This window comes from Ambystoma mexicanum, chromosome 3p (assembly GCF_040938575.1).
Source record: "Ambystoma mexicanum isolate Mex_15411 chromosome 3p, UKY_AmexF1_1, whole genome shotgun sequence".
NCBI lineage: Eukaryota > Metazoa > Chordata > Amphibia > Caudata > Ambystomatidae > Ambystoma > Ambystoma mexicanum.
The window spans coordinates 214,458,805-214,479,638 of NC_090925.1; the positions used below are offsets into that span (position 1 = coordinate 214,458,805).

General features: G+C 48.4%; 1 protein-coding gene across 4 annotated transcripts in view; it reads right to left on the reverse strand.

Annotated features, from left to right (window-relative positions):
- Positions 1–5,659, reverse strand: part of IFFO1 (intermediate filament family orphan 1) — a 264,382-nt gene extending 258,723 nt beyond the window's left edge. For 2 of the 4 annotated variants that reach the window (XM_069650677.1, XM_069650678.1), the window contains exon 1: positions 4,784–5,656. In XM_069650677.1, the coding sequence (XP_069506778.1) occupies positions 4,784–5,544 (761 nt within the window). In that variant the 5' untranslated portion in view covers positions 5,545–5,656. Of the gene's footprint in view, positions 1–4,783 lie in introns of all 4 variants that reach the window. The other 2 variants (XM_069650681.1, XM_069650680.1) reach the window with 2 other exon arrangements.
- Positions 5,660–20,834: the final 15,175 nt, after the last annotated feature.

The window sequence follows — 20,834 nt, forward strand, 5'->3', positions numbered from 1 at the left end:
CATACAACAGCTACCGCACAGGCCGCAGTAGTGCAAGCTTCCTTCACTCTTAGAACAGCGAACAGCGCAGGCCGCAATAGTGCAAGCTTCCGTCCCACGTAGAACAGCTACAGCACAGGCCGCAGTAGTGCAAGCTTCCTTCCCACGTAGAACAGCTACAGCACAGGCCGCAGTAGTGCAAGCTTCCTTCACACCTAGAACAGCTACAGCAGAAGCAGTGCAAGCTTCCTTCACACCTAGAACAGCTACAGCACAGGCCGCAGGAGTGCAAGCTTCCTTCACACCTACAGCTACAGCACAGGGCGCAGTAGGGCAAGCTTCCTTCACACCTAAAAGAGCTGCAGCACAGGCCACAGATGGGCAAGCTTCCTTCACACCTAGAACAGCTACAGCACAGGCCGCAGTAGTGCAAGCTTCCTTCACACATAGTACAGCTACAGGCAGCAGATGTACAAGCTTCCTACACACATAGAACAGCTACCGCACAGGCCGCAGTAGTTCAAGCTTCCTTCACACCTAGAACAGCTGCAGCAGAAGCAGTGCAAGCTTCCTTCACATCTAGAACAGCTACAGCACAGGCCGCAGATGTGCAAGCTTCTTTCACACATAGAACAGCGAACAGCACAGGCCACAATAGTGCAAGCTTCCGTCCCACGTAGAACAGCTACAGCACAGGCCGCAGTAGTGCAAGCTTCCTTCCCACGTAGAACAGCTACAGCACAGGCCGCAGTAGTGCAAGCTTCCTTCCCACGTAGAACAGCTACAGCACAGGCCGCAGTAGTGCAAGCTTACTTCCCCACGTAGAACAGCTACAGCACAGGCCGCAGTAGTGCAAGCTTCCTTCACACCTAGAACAGCTGCAGCAGAAGCAGTGCAAGCTTCCTTCACACATAGAACAGCTACAGGCAGCATAGGCTGTAGTAGTACAAGCTTCCTTCACACCTAGAACAGCTACAGCACAGGCCGCAGTAGTGCAAGCTTCCTTCACACATAGTACAGCTACAGGCAGCATATGTGCAAGCTTCCTACACACATAGGACAGCTACCGCACAGGCCGCAGTAGTGCAAGCTTCCTTCACTCTTAGAACAGCGACCAGCTACAGCGCAGCCTGCAATAGTGCAAGCTTCTTTCCCATGTAGAACAGCTACAGACAGCACAGGCCGCAGATGTGCAAGCTTCCTTCACACATAGTACAGCTACAGGCAGCAGATGTGCAAGCTTCCTTCACGCCTAGAACAGCTACAGCACAGGCCGCAGTAGGGCAAGCTTCCTTCACTCTTAGAACAGCGAACAGCGCAGGTCGCAATAGTGCAAGCTTCCTTCCCACGCAGAACAGCTACTGCAGAAGCAGTGCAAGCTTCCTTCACACCTAGAACAGCTACAGCAGAAGCAGTGCAAGCTTCCTTCACACCTAGAACAGCTACAGGCAGCATAGGCTGCAGTAGTGCAAGCTTCCTTCACATCTAGAACAGCTACAGCACAGGCCGCAGTAGTGCAAGCTTCCTTCACACCTAGAACAGCTGCAGCAGAAGCAGTGCAAGCTTCCTTCACACATAGAACAGCTACAGGCAGCATAGGCTGTAGTAGTACAAGCTTCCTTCACACCTAGAACAGCTACAGCACAGGCCGCAGTAGTGCAAGCTTCCTTCACACATAGTACAGCTACAGGCAGCATATGTGCAAGCTTCCTACACACATAGGACAGCTACCGCACAGGCCGCAGTAGTGCAAGCTTCCTTCACTCTTAGAACAGCGACCAGCTACAGCGCAGCCTGCAATAGTGCAAGCTTCTTTCCCATGTAGAACAGCTACAGACAGCACAGGCCGCAGATGTGCAAGCTTCCTTCACACATAGTACAGCTACAGGCAGCAGATGTGCAAGCTTCCTTCACGCCTAGAACAGCTACAGCACAGGCCGCAGTAGGGCAAGCTTCCTTCACTCTTAGAACAGCGAACAGCGCAGGTCGCAATAGTGCAAGCTTCCTTCCCACGCAGAACAGCTACTGCAGAAGCAGTGCAAGCTTCCTTCACACCTAGAACAGCTACAGCAGAAGCAGTGCAAGCTTCCTTCACACCTAGAACAGCTACAGGCAGCATAGGCTGCAGTAGTGCAAGCTTCCTTCACATCTAGAACAGCTACAGCACAGGCTGCAGTAGTGCAAGCTTCCTTCACACATAGTACAGTTACAGGCAGCAGATGTGCAAGCTTCCTACACACATGGAACAGCTACCGCACAGGCCACAGTAGTGCAAGCTTCCTTCACACCTAGAACAGCTACAGCACAGGCCGCAGTAGTGCAAGCTTCCTACAAACATAGAACAGCTACCGCACAGGCCGCAATAGTGCAAGCTTCCTTCACTCTTCGGACAGCTACAGCGCAGGCCGCAATAGTGCAAGCTTCTTTCCCACGTAGAACAGCAGCTACAGGCAGCACAGGCCGCAGATGTGCAAGCTTCCTTCACACCTAGAACAGCTACAGCACAGGCCACAGGAGTGCAAGCTTCCTTCACACCTACAGCTATAGCACAAGGCGCAGTAGGGCAAGCTTCCTTCACACCTAAAAGAGCTGCAGCACAGGCCGCAGTAGTGCAAGCTTCCTTCACACATAGTACAGCTACAGGCAGCAGATGTGCAAGCTTCCTACACACAAAGAACAGCTACCGCACAGGCAGCCGTAGTGCAAGCTTCCTTCAGTCTTAGAACAGCGAACAGCGCAGGCCGCAATAGTGCAAGCTTCCTTCCCATGTAGAACAGCTACAGCACATGCCGCAGTAGTGCAAGCTTCCTTCACACCTAGAACAGCTACAGCAGAAGCAGTGCAAGCTTCCTTCACGTCTAGAACTACAGCACAGGCCGCAGATGTGCAAGCTTCTTTCACACATAGAACAGCGAACAGCGCAGGCCGCAATAGTGCAAGCTTCCTTCCCACGTAGAACAGCTACAGCACAGGCCGCAGTAGTGCAAGCTTCATTCACACATAAAACAGCTACAGCTAGCACAGGCTTCAGTAGTGCAAGCTTCCTTCACACCTAGAACAGCTACAGCAGAAGCAGTGCAAGCCTCCTTCACATCTAGAACAGCTACAGCACAAGCCGCAGATGTGCAAGCTTCTTTCACACATAGAACAGCTACTGCACAGGCCGCAGATGTGCAAGCTTCCTTCACACCTAGAACAGCTACAGGCAGCATAGGATACAGTAGTGCAAGCTCCTTCACACCTAGAACGGCTACACCGCAGGCCGCAATAGTGCAAGCTTCCTTCCCACGTAGAACAGCTACAGCACAGGCCGCAGTAGTGCAAGCTTCATTCACACATAAAACAGCTACAGCTAGCACAGGCTTCAGTAGTGCAAGCTTCCTTCACACCTAGAACAGCTACAGCAGAAGCAGTGCAAGCCTCCTTCACATCTAGAACAGCTACAGCACAGGCCGCATATGTGCAAGCTTCTTTCACACATAGAACAGCTACTGCACAGGCCGCAGATGTGCAAGCTTCCTTCACACCTAGAACAGCTACAGCACAGGCCACAGTAGTGCAAGCTTCCTTCACACCTAGAACAGCTACAGCACAGGCTTCAGTAGTGCAAGCTTCCTTCACACATAGAACAGCTACAGGCAGCATAGGCTGCAGTAGTACAAGCTTCCTTCACACCTAGAACAGCTACAGCACGGGTCGCAGTAGTGCAAGCTTCCTTCACACCTAGAACAGCTACAGCACAGGCTTCAGTAGTGCAAGCTTCTTTCCCACGTAGAACAGCTACAGGCAGCACAGGCCGCAGATGTGCAAGCTTCCTTCACACCTAGAACAGCTACAGCACAGGCCGCAGGAATGCAAGCTTCCTTCACACCTACAGCTACAGCACAGGGCGCAGTAGGGCAAGCTTCCTTCACACCTAAAAGAGCTGCAGCACAGGCCATAGATGTGCAAGCTTCCTTCACTCCTAGAACAGCTACAGCACAGGCCGCAGTAGTGCAAGCTTCCTCGACACATAGTACAGCTACAGGCAGCAGATGTGCAAGCATCCTACACACATAAAACAGCTACTGCACAGGCCGCAGTAGTGCAAGCTTCCTTCACTCTTAGAACAGCGACCAGCTACAGCGCAGGCTGCAATAGTGCAAGCTTCTTTCCCATGTAGAACAGCTACAGGCAGCACAGGCCGCACATGTGCAAGCTTCCTTCACACCTAGAACAGCTACCGCACAGGCCGCAGTAGTGCAAGCTTCCTTCACTTTTAGAACAGCGACCAGCGCAGGCCGCAATAGTGCAAGCTTCCTTTCCACGTAGAACCGTTGCAGCACAGGCTTCAGTAGTGCAAGCTTCCTTCACACCTAGAACAGCTACAGCAGAAGCAGTGCAAGCTTCCTTCACACATAGAACAGCTACAGGCAGCATAGGCCACAGTAGTGCAAGCTTCCTTCACACCTAGAACAGCTACAGCAAAAGCAGTGCAAGCTTCCTTCACACATAGAACAGCTACAGGCAGCACAGGCCGCAGTAGTTCAAGCTTCCTACACACATAGAACAGCTACAGCAAAGGCCGCAGTAATGCAAGCTTCCTTCACATACAGACCAGGCACTACACCGAAAGAACTTCACAGAAAACGGGCGAGGGGCGGCCAACAGTGCCAGCTTCCCACGGATGGCACAGCACTGGTACAACATTGGCAGAAACAGTACATTATGGACAGAGGGTGCTGTATGCCATTCTGTGTGAATGCATGTGTGCTCCTCTGCAGGGCACTCCATGGGTACATACAACCCTGCGCCTGCCTCTCACCTCCTCTTGTATTCGTCTCTCTCCCGCTTCACCTTGCCCAGGACGTTGTAGAGGGCGCGGATCTCCGGGGTGATGGTGTCAATCTGCACCCCGATACCATCAGTGTGCGCCCAGGACACCCCGGGCCCCTGCAGATGGGTCTCGGCGCCAGCGCCAGCCCGCCGGGTGCTTGAGTAAGTCCATATGGACCCTGGCATGAAACGAGAGGAAGGGGCCGGGACATAGGGTGACGATGAAGAGGGTGGCCCCCCAGGGTGGCAGGGCGAGCCCAGGGGCGACCCCAACGGGCGGCCGCAGGGTGAGGACGCCGATGTCCTTCCGATGCCCGGGCTGCTGATGCCAGGTCCGTTTATGCCCACAGAGGCCCCCAGGCCTACTCCCATGCCCGTGCCAATGGCCAGGCCAAGCGGCCGGATGGGCCCGATGAAGCCAGTCTGCACCGCTTGGTCCCGGGTGAGGGCACGCCGGTGGCGCCCCTCGTCTAGCGCCTGGGCCAGCTGTTTCTCCAGGAGCTTGTTTCGGCGCTCGAGCTCGTGCACCTTGGCCAGGAAGCAGCGGAAGCGCAGGTTCAGCGTCTTCAGGACGCTGATGTTGGAGCCCAAGTCATTGCGGAGGGCCATTGCAGCCGGAGGCGGCCCCGAAGGGCTCAGGGGCCCCTCGGGGTCGAAGTCGTAGTCCTGCCCGTACTGGTGGTACTGGTCCGGGTCCTGGTGCTGCTGGAGGTGAAAGATGCTGGGCGGCAGCCCCAGCAGGGGGTTCATGGCCAGGGCGAGGTGGTGGGCAGAGGCACTGTGGCGATGCGGGGCGCCCTGCTCAGGGCATCGGGATGCGGCGAGACGTCATGGATGGGAGGGGAGGAGGGGGGGGGGGCTCCAGGGGGAGGGGCCGGGAGACCGAGCTCTGCATACCAATGCCGGCCGAGGGCGGGCCCAGCCGAGACTGCAGAGGAAGAGGCAGCGGCCCCGGGCTGAGGGAGGGGAGGGGGGGGAGGCAAGAAGAAGAGAGCGGGACAAGAAAATAACAGAACGATGAAAGTGGGCAGAGATAGGAGAGTGGAGAGAGGGAGGGGGCAAGAAGAATGACAGAGGGGTGAAAAGGAGGGAGAGATAGGAGAGAGGGAGGGGGCAAGAAGAATAACAGAATGGTGAAAAGGGGACGGGGAGAGATAGGAGAGAGGGAGGGGGAAAGAAGAATAACAGAGGGGTGAAAAGGGGGGAGAGATAGGAGAGACGTAGGGGAGGGGGCAAGAAGACAAAGAGAGCGGGATGGAAGAGGGGGTCCGAGAAGGAGAGGGGAGTTGGGAGAAGAAAATAGATAGGAGGAACGGAGAAGAGGCAGAGGGGGCGTTAGAGAAAGGGGCACACCGAGGGGGGCGAAAGGGAAGAAGAAAAAGAAAGGCGAGAGAAGGGACGAAGTGTGAGGGGAACAGAAAGGGTGAGAGGAGGGGCCGCATGAGCGTAGATAAGAGAGACGTGGCTGGCGGAGGCAGGGTCGGCCTGGGGCATAACATTGCCCCGAGCATCAATGAAATTCCTTTTGTGACAGTTTGGATAGTACCGAAGGGGGAGTTTTGGGGTGAAATGTGATGTGAATTGTGCATTTTGAAGAATAAGTATTCAGCAACACTGGCCAAAACAACCAGCCGCAGAGAGAAGTAACTCATCACACCAGCATTCTGCGTGTTTGGTTCGGGCCTTGCCCTATAGGCCAGTCCGAGCCTGGGCGGAGTGTGTTGGCGAGTCCGGGTTGGGAGTGAGTGGTGGTGGACTGCCAGCATGTGTCGCGTGGACGGATAGTTAAGTAGCCGTGCCAGTGTCTGTGAGTGGAGAGAGTGACTGGGTGAGTGCAGTGGGCAAGGTCAATGCCCAAAGCACCGGCCCAGCAAGGTAGCTGTTGTGGGCCCTGGCCAATATGGGCAATTTGAAGGTCAGTCTTCTGTGGGACAGTAGTTGGCACTGACTCAATGACTGGTGTGCCAGGCATTTGACCAAACATGTGCCTCCATGTATTGCTTAGTTTGGCCCAAGAAAATAAGGACGTGTGGTGTGTGGACAGGGGCTGGTTGTGCTTTAGTGCCTGGGCCTGATGTGGGTCCCCTCTCTGACCCTGTCACTGAGTGACTAGGTGCTTGGAAGAAGGGGAGGGGAGGGGAGCCAGTGCACGGACGAGCCACACGTTTAGGGGTTCAGGAATTGCTGGAGTGGGTGAGCGATTCGGTGTGAGGGTAGAGCGGGGGGAGGGAGGGCACTGGCACCAGTTGTGCACTTCAGAACCTTGCCAGCCCCTCGATTAACAGCGGACATGCCCTGGACTCGAACCCTGTGTTAAGCGTGGACATGGCATACAGAATGCAGCCTGGGCTAGGACCATGCCTGCAGCCTGGGCCAGGACCATGCCTGCAGCCTTCGGAGTATGTTTAATTGGTGCATGTGCCGGGCTGGGCTACATACAGTACAGAGGTAAGATTACACTAAATATAGTCTACGCCCCCTGGCTTTGGAGCGTATGTAGTGCACACTGTGGACTGCCAGCAGCTGTGCACCGTGCATGCCTCTGCAGTGACAGGGCTGACAGCAGACCATCTTCCATGCATTGAAAAGGAGCGTGGAAGCCCCTCTACTGAGAACGAACATGGGTCAAATACCCTGTTCTATGGAATTTCTTCAATGTTTTAGCTCACTGCACCCTTCACACAGGAGAAATACCCATTTGCATATCAGTCTGGTCCCACCCACATGGGCAGTCCAGCACCAAAATGCTGGCCAATTCTCCTCTGAACAAGAGTGCCAACAGCAACCCCAGACACGTGTTTCGGCCTTGTTGGGCCTCCTCAGTGAGGTGAAGCTCAGCCTCTCTAAAACACAGCGAGCAAGGGATCCATGTCTGCATTACCCTGGGTTACTTAGGGTGAAACCCCAAGTTTTACAAAATTACAAATGAGTGTGGGAGCCCCACTAACGAGAACGAACAAGGGTGAAATACCCTGTTCTATGTAATTTCTACCACTGAGGAGGGTCGACAACCACATGTTTGCTCAATGCATCCTACACAGAGGCGAAATATCCATATGCATATCAGTCTGGTACCACCCACATACGCAGTCCAGCACCCAAATGCTAGGCACATTTCCTCTGAATAAGAGTACCACCAGCAGCCCCAGACACGTGTTTCGGCCTTGTTGGCCTACTCAGTGAGGTGAAGCTGAGCCTCTCTAAGGCACAGTGAGCAAGGGGTCCGTGCTTGGATTACCCTGGGTTACTTAGGGTGAAACCCCAAATTTAACAAAATTAAAAAAGGAGTGTGGGAGCCCCTCTACTGAGAACGAGCATGGTTCATATTCAGTGCATTGGCAGTGCCGACGTGGAGCACGGCCTCCCTGCTGGCAGCTTTGGGCTGCATGTTGCACAAAGTGCATGTATTCTATAAAACGGGAACCAGAATCATCCCCAGTCATGAGTGTAACCTCTGACCCCATGCCGAATGTCACCGGGTTCCATTCCGTGGTCTTGACCCTTACATGTTGAAAAACTGGTTCGGGAAGATATCTCGCGCTCACACCCATACTTTAACAGAATTCCTCAACAATTTTAGTCTAAACAACATCAATTAAAGTCTATCAGTGCAATGATTCCTAACAAAAAATGTTTTTTAATTTGTCAAAGAGAAAACAGCCGACACGTGTTTCGACCTTAGGTCGTTCTCAAGGCTATGTGAAATTATACAGTCAAATAATATATAGCAATTAAGAAAATGTATAAATGGAAAACCATACCATATAGTTCCACATTTCAGGTCAGGATGAGAGAGGTTTTTTGCCATAGTCAAATATTTGAAATGATATGAAAGAAAATCACAAAAATCAAAAGCCATAAATTAGTTCATATATTCAAGAAATCTCTAATATGGAGACATTACCCCCATAAAAACCATTCTTTATAACGACTAACCAAATTTAACTGAATTTTAAAGAAATAATATTTAGTATTTCAAAATGCTTGTTACATGCATAGTTAGTTTTTAAACACAAAATCCTATTTTTTCTATTTTTTCACCTTGTGAGACCACTCTAGCTAGACCAAAATATAAGTTATCGTGAATTTGTAAATTTGACTGTGTTCCCCTGTTAGTACTTGATCAATCATGCAATATTACTGTAACTAGGGCTTACCCCATATATAAATCACTAGAATTCTCCTGTTTGAAGTGTAACGGATCAATCGGCTTACTCGGTCTTGAGTTGACAATTCAATTTTCAGATCTGTATAAGAGATTCCTTTTTTAATTTAATTCATTAATTAAGGTTACCAAACTGACTAGTATAATATATTAGAATAATAATAAATAAATATATAATAAAAAATGCTCACCAGCTTTTAACGATTAAGTTTCCTGAACAATTTTTTTATTTATATATAGCTGAATGCTATCACATTCCAAACTTTTTAACACATAAATGTGTATCTGGAAACAAAGTTCACCTACAAAAATAATAATAAGCTCATTTAGTATGTATCACCATGATACAATCTCCTTCATTAAACATTAATTTCTCACAAAATAACTCAGTATCCCTCAAATGGACTTCAAAATATAACAATAAATTTAGACTATGTAATTAAAATAAAATAATAAAAATATATGAAAAGTATATAAAAGTTACCTTATGGAATATACAAATTAGGTTTAATTGCGTATTATTAATTTTGGTATATGATAGAGTGGTTTCACAAATGATGAATATATCATAAGATATTCATAAAAGAGATATTGCCAATTTATAAAAACACATGCATCTCATGATCATGATTGAGACCATTTACAGTACTCCTAAAATAGCAAATTAGCTTGCATTCTTCTTGCCTTAATTTGAGCCTAAGATCACCACCTCGTTTCCCCATTTTAATCTGTGTTAGTCCAATATACCTAATATTTTCTTGATTATCTAACTGATGACATTGCTGCCAATGAATTGCAAGAGGTGACTTCGGGTCGATACTTCTTAGACTAGCCAAATGTTCCCTTATTCGAAATCTCAATTGTCGAATGGTGCTACCAATATATAGTTTTCCACATGTGCAGATGATAGCATAAATAACGTAACTAGTTTTGCAATTAATGAATTCCTTAATCTTAATTGTCATTCCATTGATATAAAAAAAACATCACAATTTACATGTGCATACTTGCACTGATTGCAATTGCCACATTTGAAAAAACCCTTCTTTCCTTTTAACCAAGTCTCCTTAATATTTTCCTCTTTGATGTTCAAAAAGGACGGACTCAATTTCTGTTTTATAGTATGTGCTCTCTTAAAAGTGAACTTAGGTTTTTCCGTCAGGAAAGGTAGCAGATCCTTATCAAGTCTCAAGATGTCCCAATGTTTGGACACCATTTTGTAGAGATATGATGAATCTTGAGAAAATTGTGTCATTATAGAAATATGTTCACTTGGTTGTTTCTTTACATGTTCACATAAAAGTTCCACTTGACTACATTCTTTGTACTTTTCAACCGCTTTCTTCATGCATCTCAAATTGTAACCCCTATCTCTAAATCTGTTCACAAGCAATTTAGTTTCTTCATGGTAGTCCATGTCTCTACTACAGTTTCTCTTGGCTCGATAAAATTCCCCCACTGGGATATTCTCTATCGTAGATCTTTGGTGACTACTTTGTGCACAAAGTACAGAGTTTACCTCTGTTGGTTTGCGATATGTTTTGGTCTCAAAATGCCCATTGTCAACAAAAATATGTAAATCAAGAAAATCAATGTTTTCCGAGCTAACTGAACCAGTAAAACTGATACCAAATTTGTTGTTATTGGTATGTGCCACAAAAGTTTCAAATGATTCAGGTGATCCTTTCCATACAATTAATACATCATCTATAAATCTCTTCCATACTATTTGATTGGTTCTAAACATTTCTTGTACATAGATGTGTGTTTCCTCATATTGGGCCATAAACAGGTTGGCCAGGGACGGTGCAAATTTTGCACCCATGGCGACCCCTTTGGCCTGTACATAGTATTGCTCGTTAAAGATAAATACATTGTTATCTAATGTGAATCTCAAAAAACTCTTGAGCATGTCTATATGTTGTATATAAGAGGCAGACAAATTTCCAAAGGTGTAGTCTATTGTCTGAATTGCCAAATCATGATCTATACTAGTATAGAGTGCTGAGACATCCAGCGTAGCTAAAAGATAATCTGGTTCCCATTTCAAATTTTTGAGAGATTGCAAAACATGTCCACTATCCCTAATATAGGATTTCATTTTCAGGCCATAAGGTTTTAGGGCTTCATCCAAATACTGTGACATGCCTTCTGTTACCCACCCGATACCACTCATAATAGGTCTAACTGATGGTAAAGTTTTGTAAATCTTGGGCAAAAAATATAGGGTGGGCATAGTCGGCTCCGTATTGGTCAAAAAAGCCTTTTCATCGTCTGATAAAAAGCCCTTGTCATACCATGACTGTATTAATTTCAAATGTTCAGTTACAATTTTCTTGGTAGGGTTAGATTTCAAAGGGGTGTAACATTGTGAAGTATCCAAATGTAACATAGCCATTGTAATATAATCATTCGTATTCATCACTACAATGTTACCCCCTTTGTCCGCTTCTTTGATAGTTATCATTTTGTCATTCATTAAAGCCACTAAGGCTTCCGTTTCCTCTTTCCTTAAATTGTATCTGCATCCTTTTCCCTTATAGATTCCACTATCCATATGTCTATGGATATCTTTAATGATTGCTTTATGGAAAGTTTCAATTACATTCTCTGTACCCAGTTGTGGAGTGAATTTCGATTTCGGCTTTAATTCTTTTAAATCAAGATGTCTGGTGTTGACACCCAATGTTTGAAAAATTGACTCTGTATCCACTATAGTATCTTGATTTAAGTTCGTCAGGGTAGTAATGTTGTAAATGTCAGAGATAGTATACAAACTCAGCGGGTTCAAGGTGGTCTTAGGCTGAAACACTTTTACCTGAGTTGCAAAGAATTTCTTTAATTTCAATTTTCTTAAAAATTTGAAAATGTCTATCTGAAAATTCACAAAATCTGTTTTTACACTTGGTGCAAAGGAAAAGCCTTTATTCAACACGGCAATTTCCACCTCTGAGAGGCGTTTATCCGACAAATTGATAACCAGATCACATTTCATTGGTTCCCCTGTCGTTTCTTGGTACTGGACCTGGTCAGAATTCCAGGACGACCCTGATCTTCGTCGGAGCTTCCACTCCCGCTTCCGCTTACCCCCTCTCCTGCCCCTTGTGTGGAACCTGGTGTTGGTATAAATGATGCTGGAGGTGTTGTGAATCTGCTCAGAATTTTTAATAGGAGCATAGGTTTTGGGGTTTCACCCTTCCATTAATACCCGTGTATGCGCATTTCTGTCATTAAAGGCCTTGAAAACGTTTTGTGGAGCACCTACAACTTTAATCTCTTTTGATCAGTCTCCCCCAAGCTCAGTAGAAACACTTGTAACTGCCCAAATAAACATTGTCAGTAGTTTGGCTAAAGAGGATCGACATATAATCTGAATACAAAACACTGCAGCGAGACTCAGAACACAGCCGAGTCCCTCGAAAACATTCCGTCCAGCTATTCACATAAGCGCACACCTTTGAGAGACATTGGGCCTCATTACGAGCGTGGAGCTAATGAAAAAAGGAAGGCGGAATGGTATTACCGGCATCGATTACCGGTCTGGGCCATTACGAGCCGACAACCCGGTAATACCGCCTCCGCAAGTACCGTGTGCCCCTTCTTACCGGCATGCGCGTGTACATGTGCCCCTTCACTGCGGAAATACCGGGATTAACAGCAGGACATCACAAGTCATGCAGGCATGCACTTACCGGAATCCCGAAGGCAGTATATAGGGCCTGCACGATGGCAGTATTACAGGCATCGCAGACCAGCCGTAAATAGCAACTTGCAGTGTAGCCAACTGCCACAGGTGCACACAAGCACCACAGGTGGAGGCAATGGAGCCTGTCCCAGTACAAAAGGAGCACACCCACACACCACACCCCTTCCTACACCAAAATGATCCCACTTGCTGTTGCAATCCTGGGGCTGGAGGACGTGCCTGCACTGCTACACCAGCAACTACAACTACAACAACAACAGGCAGCACAGAGGAGACACAGGAGGAGAAGGATGGTGAGACAGGCCCAGCAAGTCCCACCAGTGCAGCCAGTGGTACCACGTAGGCAGCCACCAATCCCTCGCATCAGAGCCAGTCCATTCAACCTAACCCCTGTGCAGATTCACACCCTGTACAGGTTGGACTGGGACACCATCACCACCACAGTGGACATGATACACGATGACATTGTCAGCCTGAAAGAAATCCGCACTGCCATCCCCCATCTACTGAACTAGTGCCTGTGCTCCACTTCCTGGCCACAGGCACCTACCAGCACACAGTGGAGCAGCTGCATGGCATATCACAACTTCTCTTCTCACGCATGGTGACACAAGTGCTGGATGCCCTCCAGAAGCATGCAAGCATCCACATATCCCTACCACGGACTGGCCAGGAGCTTGCTGACACTAAAGTTGGCTTCCACGACCTGGCAGGCATGCCCAATCGCGTTGGTGCCCTCGACTGCACCCATGTAGAATTGGTGGTCCCTCATGCCATAGAGGCGGTGTACCGCAATCGTAAGCAATACCACTCCATCAATGTGCAGATGGTATGTGACTCCAGCAAGATCATCACACCTTGTTGTGCCCGATATCCTGGATCCACACATGATGCCAGGGTGCTGCGTAACTCCTCGCTACCCCGCTACATGGAGCGACATGCTGGACGACGTGCCTGGCTGCTCGGTAAATTGCCTGACAGGCTCATGGCAGTGCAGTGAGGGGGTCAAATTGGGGGGATGGATGCTCCACCTGGGTGAGATTGGGGGGGATGCATACTCCACCTGGGTGAGATTTGGGGGGATGCATACTCCACCTGGGTGAGATTGAGGGGGGGAATGCATACTCCACCTGGGTGAGATTGGGGGGGATGCATACTCCACCTGGGTGAGATTGGGGGGGATGCATACTCCACCTGGATGAGATTTTGGGGGGTGTGCATACTCCACCTGGGTGAGATTGGGGGGGGGGGATGCATACTCCACCTGGGCGAGATTGGGTGGTGACTGGATAATGCACATACAGCTAAACACTTTTGCCCTGAACATCCCAACCTGAACATGACACATCAATGCCATACATAAGACCAATGCTGCACTGCAATGACAATATGCCAAACGTACAAGCAGGCCACCATGGGAATGTCAAGCGATGCATGACAAAACATGATTACACCAGTGGCAATGCCGCTTGTGGCAATACATACAGAGTACTATACATCACCAATATGGGTGTAAAAACATTGTTCCGCATCCACAGTACATGTGCATCGGCATGCAAGTGAACACCCTGCATCATCTGAAGAACGCAATCCACACCAGCAGACCGTAGTACAGCACACATAGCATCAAATGAACCTGTGTGCATACATCCAGGGACATGTGCATGTCAACACCAATTAGCTGCAGCCATGGCAGTGATTCCTAAAGGTGTCATGTCAGATATTGACTCACACATACCTCATTGTGCTCCCATGTAGGTGATGGTGGCTATCCCTTGAAGCTACTTACCCCTGTACGGAACCCACAAAACAGGCACTAAGAGGAGTACAATCGGGTTCATACCCGTTCCCATGTTGTGAATGAGCAGACCTTTGGCCTGTTGAAGGCACGGTTCCGCTGCCTCAGCAAGTCTGGTGGAGCATTCCTTTACGGGCCTGAGAAGGTGTGAAAGAACAACATGTGCATCCAGCAAAATGTGCCACTGCCACCTGACATTGACCTGCATGCACCGGGTGAGGACGATGATGATGATGGAGGAGTAGCAGCACCCCTGCCAGTTCGCGATGCACAAGATGGCCGTGCCGTGCGCCAATCACTGATTGATGATTTCTTCTGAACCACAGGGTTCTGTGTTAGTACTACAGTGGGCACTGGGATCATGGGCATATGGAAACAGGGTGTGTGGGGATTTGGGCACTGTGCGCTGTCATGAATTGAATAAACACACATGAAATTAACAATGTCCAGTCATGATATGATTTTGAACACAACAGGTGTATTGGATAGTTAACATTATTATGCTTGAACCATCTACCTCACACACACCCTCCCCCTCCCTACAAAACCCCCAACACCCCCTCCCCACAACACCCCCAACAAACCATACCACCTCCCCCCTCCCTGCCAAGGACCTGGGTTACAGCAGCTAAACTATCATAGATGACCATGGTGTTGGTGTTCATGGCTATGATGTCAGCCGCATTAGCTTTGTATATCTCATGATGGGTCATTTCCCCTCCGCCACATATTGCCGGACCAGCTCGATCATGCTATCCTGGCGGGCCTCAACCCTCGTCAAGCGGTCCTCCATGTTGGTGGTGGCTATGGAGGTGGATGGTGCAGTGGCAGGGCGGGCCAATGCTGGACTGCCCTCTGATGGGGACGACAGTTGGGAACTCCCAAGTACTTCGGCATGTACTTGCATGGGGCTGACTGGTGTGTCCTGTGTGGAGTGCAGGGGGCTCAGGGTATGAGGACATACCACATAGAGGTTGTTGTCCATGTCTAAAAATTCCTCGGCGTGGCCCTCCACATCGCTGAGGGGGGCTGAGGCAGCTACCTTCCCAATCGAACTGGTGGCAGCAGACTGCGTGCCATCACCCTCTGCCTCTGCAACAGTTGACGACTCCTTTGTGGCAGTGGAATCAGATGGTGTCTCACGTGTTATTTCCATCTCAGCTGGCCTATTGGCATACGTCGTGGACTCTCCTCTCTGGAGTGATGTGTACTAGATGGCATACCGTTGTATTCAGTGGTCGAAGTGTAAGAAAAGAAGTAGTGGAACTATGTTCCCTGCTAGCCTGCCCCGCTCCTCACAAACCCCATAGCCCTACCCCCGTCCCATGCACAATAAAACCCCCCAAACACATTTGCTTGCTGTTTAAGGGAATGGTCAGTGCAGTGCACTGAAAGTGCAAGTTTCAACTTCTTTCTACACTGTTATTTTAAAACGAAACCGTTCCGGGGTTAAAATAAAAGTATAGGAGCTGTAAAACTTAATTTCAAAAAGTAGAGGAGCACCGCTCCCATCTGCTCCCGCTCACTTCGATCACTGGTTGTATTGCGGTTTGCGTGATGTGTGACATGTGATTTCACCCAGTGTGGTGGTTGTCTATTGGTAATGGGATTGGCACACAGCATACATATCATTGTGCCAGGGTTTGGGCCACCATCTGGACATGGATCTGTATATGTGTGTATGTTGGGGCATGCATTGGCTTGGTTCACTTCACATATGTTGTACTACGTCATGCTTTGGTTATCTGGGGGTTTGTGGGGACACTCACCTCCACCTGCCGATGACGGCACACCCGCCTCCATGTCTCCAAAGCCCTCGATCGATTCCATATTGATTGTGGTGCTACATGTCTCCTCCCATCTCGTTAATTTGGTGGGTGAATGGTCCCCGTCGCCTGTAGCCATGGTCTCCCTGCGGTTGGCTGAAAGTATGTTGCGCACCCGGGGACGTAGATCGTCCCACCTTTTTTTGCAATCCTTCACCGTGCGGGTGGTGGTGCCAACCGCAGTCACCTTCCATGCCACCTCTTCCCATATTTCTTTTTTGCGCAGTTGGGTTGCGCGCTTTAGGTCATTGGCAAAGACCTCCTTGGCATGGGATGCCAGCATGTCCGCTAGAATATTCAGCTCCTCGTCCGAGAAGCGCTTCTTGCGCATGCAGGGGGTGGACTTCCGAGCATCTTTGGACATTTTAGCTTGATTGGGCCTGCTCTCCACTGTGTAACACTGCTGTGTTAGGAGGATTGCAATGGATTGTGTTTTTCTAACATGGCCGCCGGCACATTTCCGTTCCGGCGGGATGACGCTATTTCTGGGTCCGGTATTACGAACCCGGTATTTGCATGATGGTATTTCCGGGTCTGTTATTGAGGGGTTGCTCCTGGGCAGAGGCGGTATCAGCGGGTTCCGTGATGCCGCTATCAGGGGTTTGGGGGGCCTTTAGCGATATGGCGGTGCAGCCATTACCGGCATTGGGGTTCGCGCATTCTCGCGCACTCGTAATCAGCCGCTATTAGCGGCGTCAAGGGTGCATGGATGCGCTAATATCACCATGCCGGTAATGACTGCATTTTTAGCGCCATTCTCATAATGAGGCCAAGTCTATTTGTCTATTCTATTTGTCTATACCTTGTCCTAAGCATATATCACCCTGGACCCTGACGCTACGACCCATAGAATACAGCTGTGTCCCATACAAAATTTGGTCCGGCTGTTCACACAGCTTGACTCTTTGGCACAGCACCCGTGCTCACACCTTTGTAATATGGGCTGCATTTAGAGACCTAGCGATTCTCTACCTCCCTTCCATCTGGCTACAAAATGCACACAATGACCACGCCTTCATTGCTTTCAACACAAACTATGGTCTTCCGAAAGACGTTCATCCTCACAGTGCTTCAAGGCCATTCCAATGGGAGCAGGCGCTATACAAATACCACTCAACGTAACATTCAAAAGTGCTGATCTACTTAATCCCTTACGATTTGGATCACACATTGTATTTGTTTTGCTCACGTTTTATAACACAGCATCATTTAAGAAATATCTGCTAAAGTAACAGCTCTAGTCCCCATCCTCAACATATACAGTGCTTCACTGCATACTCTTTGGGTTGGCGCTATATATGACATACAAATGAGGTTCTCCAGCAAACCACTGAAACAATCAAAAACATAATAAAATAATGTTACATTTTACGTTCAAAGTCTAAAGGCCTAGATGTGCCTGTTAATTGTAAGATGACATGAATCTGATCACCCCACGACACCTTTCTGCTGACTCAGGGCTCCCACCCCAACACTCCATTTGATCTTGGGCAGGTGGGAGTGAGAAAGCACATTTCAAACTGATTCGTCAGATTTTAAAGAATAACATGTTGTTTTTTTTCTGCCTAGTGTAGGCAGGTGAAACAGTGAGAGTGCTGGGGGGCACCCCACCTACCCAGGCTCACCTCAGCAGAGCCCACACCCCAAGGCAGGAAGAGGAGACAGGTCTGCACAGGTGCTGGCATTACGGACGGTACGAAAGCACGCCCCACACATTTTTTAAGCAACAAAGAGCAAATCTTTGTGTGCGTATGTGTGTGTGTGTTTTCAATCATTTTTAAACCCACCACAACGTGGATCTCTCTCTCTACATGCATGTATTCAAGGACAAAACTTTAGTTGCAGGGACGATGAGGTGAGAACATAACACAGCAAAACCCCTGAAATTCAATTAAAGGCACCTTAACGTCAGGCACCCTGTTGCGCAGCCAATGACCGAAAGAATACAAAACACCTCAACCACTTCATAATCCACGAATGGCTACTATGGAAAGGAGTGAGTGAGTGAGTGACGCGGTAGACGCGTGAGGTGTAAAGTGAATCCTTTTTGGTTCATTCACCATGGAAGCTCCCCAGTGCTCGCACATTTAGCTAATCTCTTAGATTGTTAGGCAAGATATTGTGGAGGTTGAGTAATCCCAACAAGGATTTGTGGTTGACAGTGGGCAGTGTATTTGTGGTTTGATGCAGGTTGCATGACGTTGGACGTTTACATCCGACGCCACGGCAACCATATGAACTCCTCAAAACCAGATGGCCCGTCCGCGCAACGGAGAAATCTGCTGTTCGATTTACGGTGGAGGGAGAATGTCACGTCTAGTCAAGCACACAAGTGGCAGGTTGGATGTCGCTTTAATGAAAAATAATGCCCCGTTGTCTGATACGGGTGTTTTTTCCTTTTCCCCGTTTACATATCTTATGCATTAGGTACGATTTTATAAGGTTGAAGGCTTCTAAAAAAAAAAAATAAGTGAAGATTGGCAAATCAAACCTTGGAAAGAAGAGTGCAATTGTATTGGACGTTGTGTTGATTATTTCTGAGCCTAGGTAAGATGGGTGTTCCTTTGTTTTACCATTAGCTGCCATTCGTGGATTATGAAGGCGTTGAGGTGTTTTTTATTCTTCATAATGCAAAAAATGTGGTGGAAATGGGAGTCATACCCTTGAAATGAATGCAATTTCATTGCTGACTACACGTTTGGAGAGGTTTTGTCTAAGAGGAATCTCTTTATTGTTCTTTTTAAACAGGCTTGGGTTTCTATCCCTTGAAATATTGACTTGGTGGTGGACACTTAGATGCACAGCTGCCGATAGCTCAGCAGCAACGTGCTCACCTTGGAAGCAAAACGTCACAAAGCAACACAGGTTCGATCCATGGGTCCGCGCTTAGAAACCTCTGGGTATTTAAGTGCATTACATGTACGCAACTAAGACAAAAAACAATTACACAACTAAAAAAACAAACAATTCTTTTAACAGTGCCTCGATGCCCGGGGGCTGTGTGAGCACTTGAAAAATGCAAAAATAAATAAAAATGTGATATGATTGTATATCGTTTTCGTATTTTCGTATTTATTTCCTTCCCCTCCAGCTGTGTAACACATCACTGGTACATTATCTGGTCAGTATTGAACAATTTTTTATTAATTCCTTCTTAATTTTTTTTTGTGTTGTACAACTTTTGTTCTGATGATTATATGCTCATTTTGATACATATTTCCATTTACATAAATGGAATGGCCGTAATGTGTTCTTTTGGTATGATGTATTTGTCCTGACTGTGATGCTGGAAATGCATTGGAGGGACAGGGCCTCCCTGTCCTTGTCCTGTAGTCCTTTTTCATTTGTGTTCTGTATTGTTTGTTTTCTGCCCAGGAGTCCATGTGGGACTCCTGGCAGTGCAGCTCTTCCTGTTTTTGGTTTGGTGTACAGACCCATTGGGTACCCTTATGGCACCTGTGGGTGGGGCTGCAACCCTGTGCCCCTAGGGTATGTTTTTGGGCACCTGTGTGTGGCCCACAGAGCAGGGTATGGGCTGGTGGCAGCTCCATGCTGAATCTGGCAGGTGCTCTGAGTATCCTCCATTTTGGGATACCCAGGCCTTGCCATTGGCATCAGTTGATTCCTGATAGGAAACAAGATGGCCCATGTGGCCTCTTGCTTTCTATTGCCTGTTACCTTGTTTTCCCAAAGTCCTAGGAAGCCCTGACTCTGTCCGTTCCCCCTGACTGGCTGTTGGGTGGGAGTTCCATATATGGTGTTGTTGTGAAGTCCAGGTCAGACTGGCTGGAGCCTTCCCAGTTACTGTATGTTGTGCTAACACCCTGTGGGTGGGACCTGGGTGAATGGAGTGTGTGACCAATATGCACTTCTTGTTGTGGATGTCTGGTTTCTGGTGTTTGACACAATGACTGAGACAGTCCTGCCCGAAACTGGTATGAATGCAGTGTGTAGTGTTGAATGGCTGGGTACTTGTCCCAATACACATTCCTTATTGTGAGTGAGAGGGAGGAGTATGGCCTGAATGCACTGTATGCCTGATTGGCTGACTGACTGCATGAATGCCCTTCTGTATGATTGGCTGCTGAGCGTGACCCAGCAGTGTGGATGAGAGGCAGAATAGTATATCTGGGGACCTCTCACCACTGGAAATTGTTCAGAAGCTGAGTTGACACTTGAAGAGTAACTGGAACTGCTGATCCTCGACGCCCAGCTGGAAGAAGAACTGCTGCTGCATTTGTTTCAACCCGATCTGAAAGCTGTCGAGTTCATCAAGGATTGATCCGAGAGAGGACCTGGTTAGGTGCCCCCTTCCTGTGCTCTGAGGGACTATCGAGCACCGCTAACGTTCGCAGAAGCTCCCTGGAAGTCAGACCCTCGAAAGGCTGCCGACCGGAGACGGGGACCGCCGAGGAGAACAAAGTAAAGCACCGTACATCGATGCCTTCGAAGTCCATTGCCGTCGACCAGGGTTAGGAGTATCGCTGTAACCGCTGGAGGCCCGTCAAAGCCGAGTTTCCCAGAAAAGGGGACCGCTTGATGCCG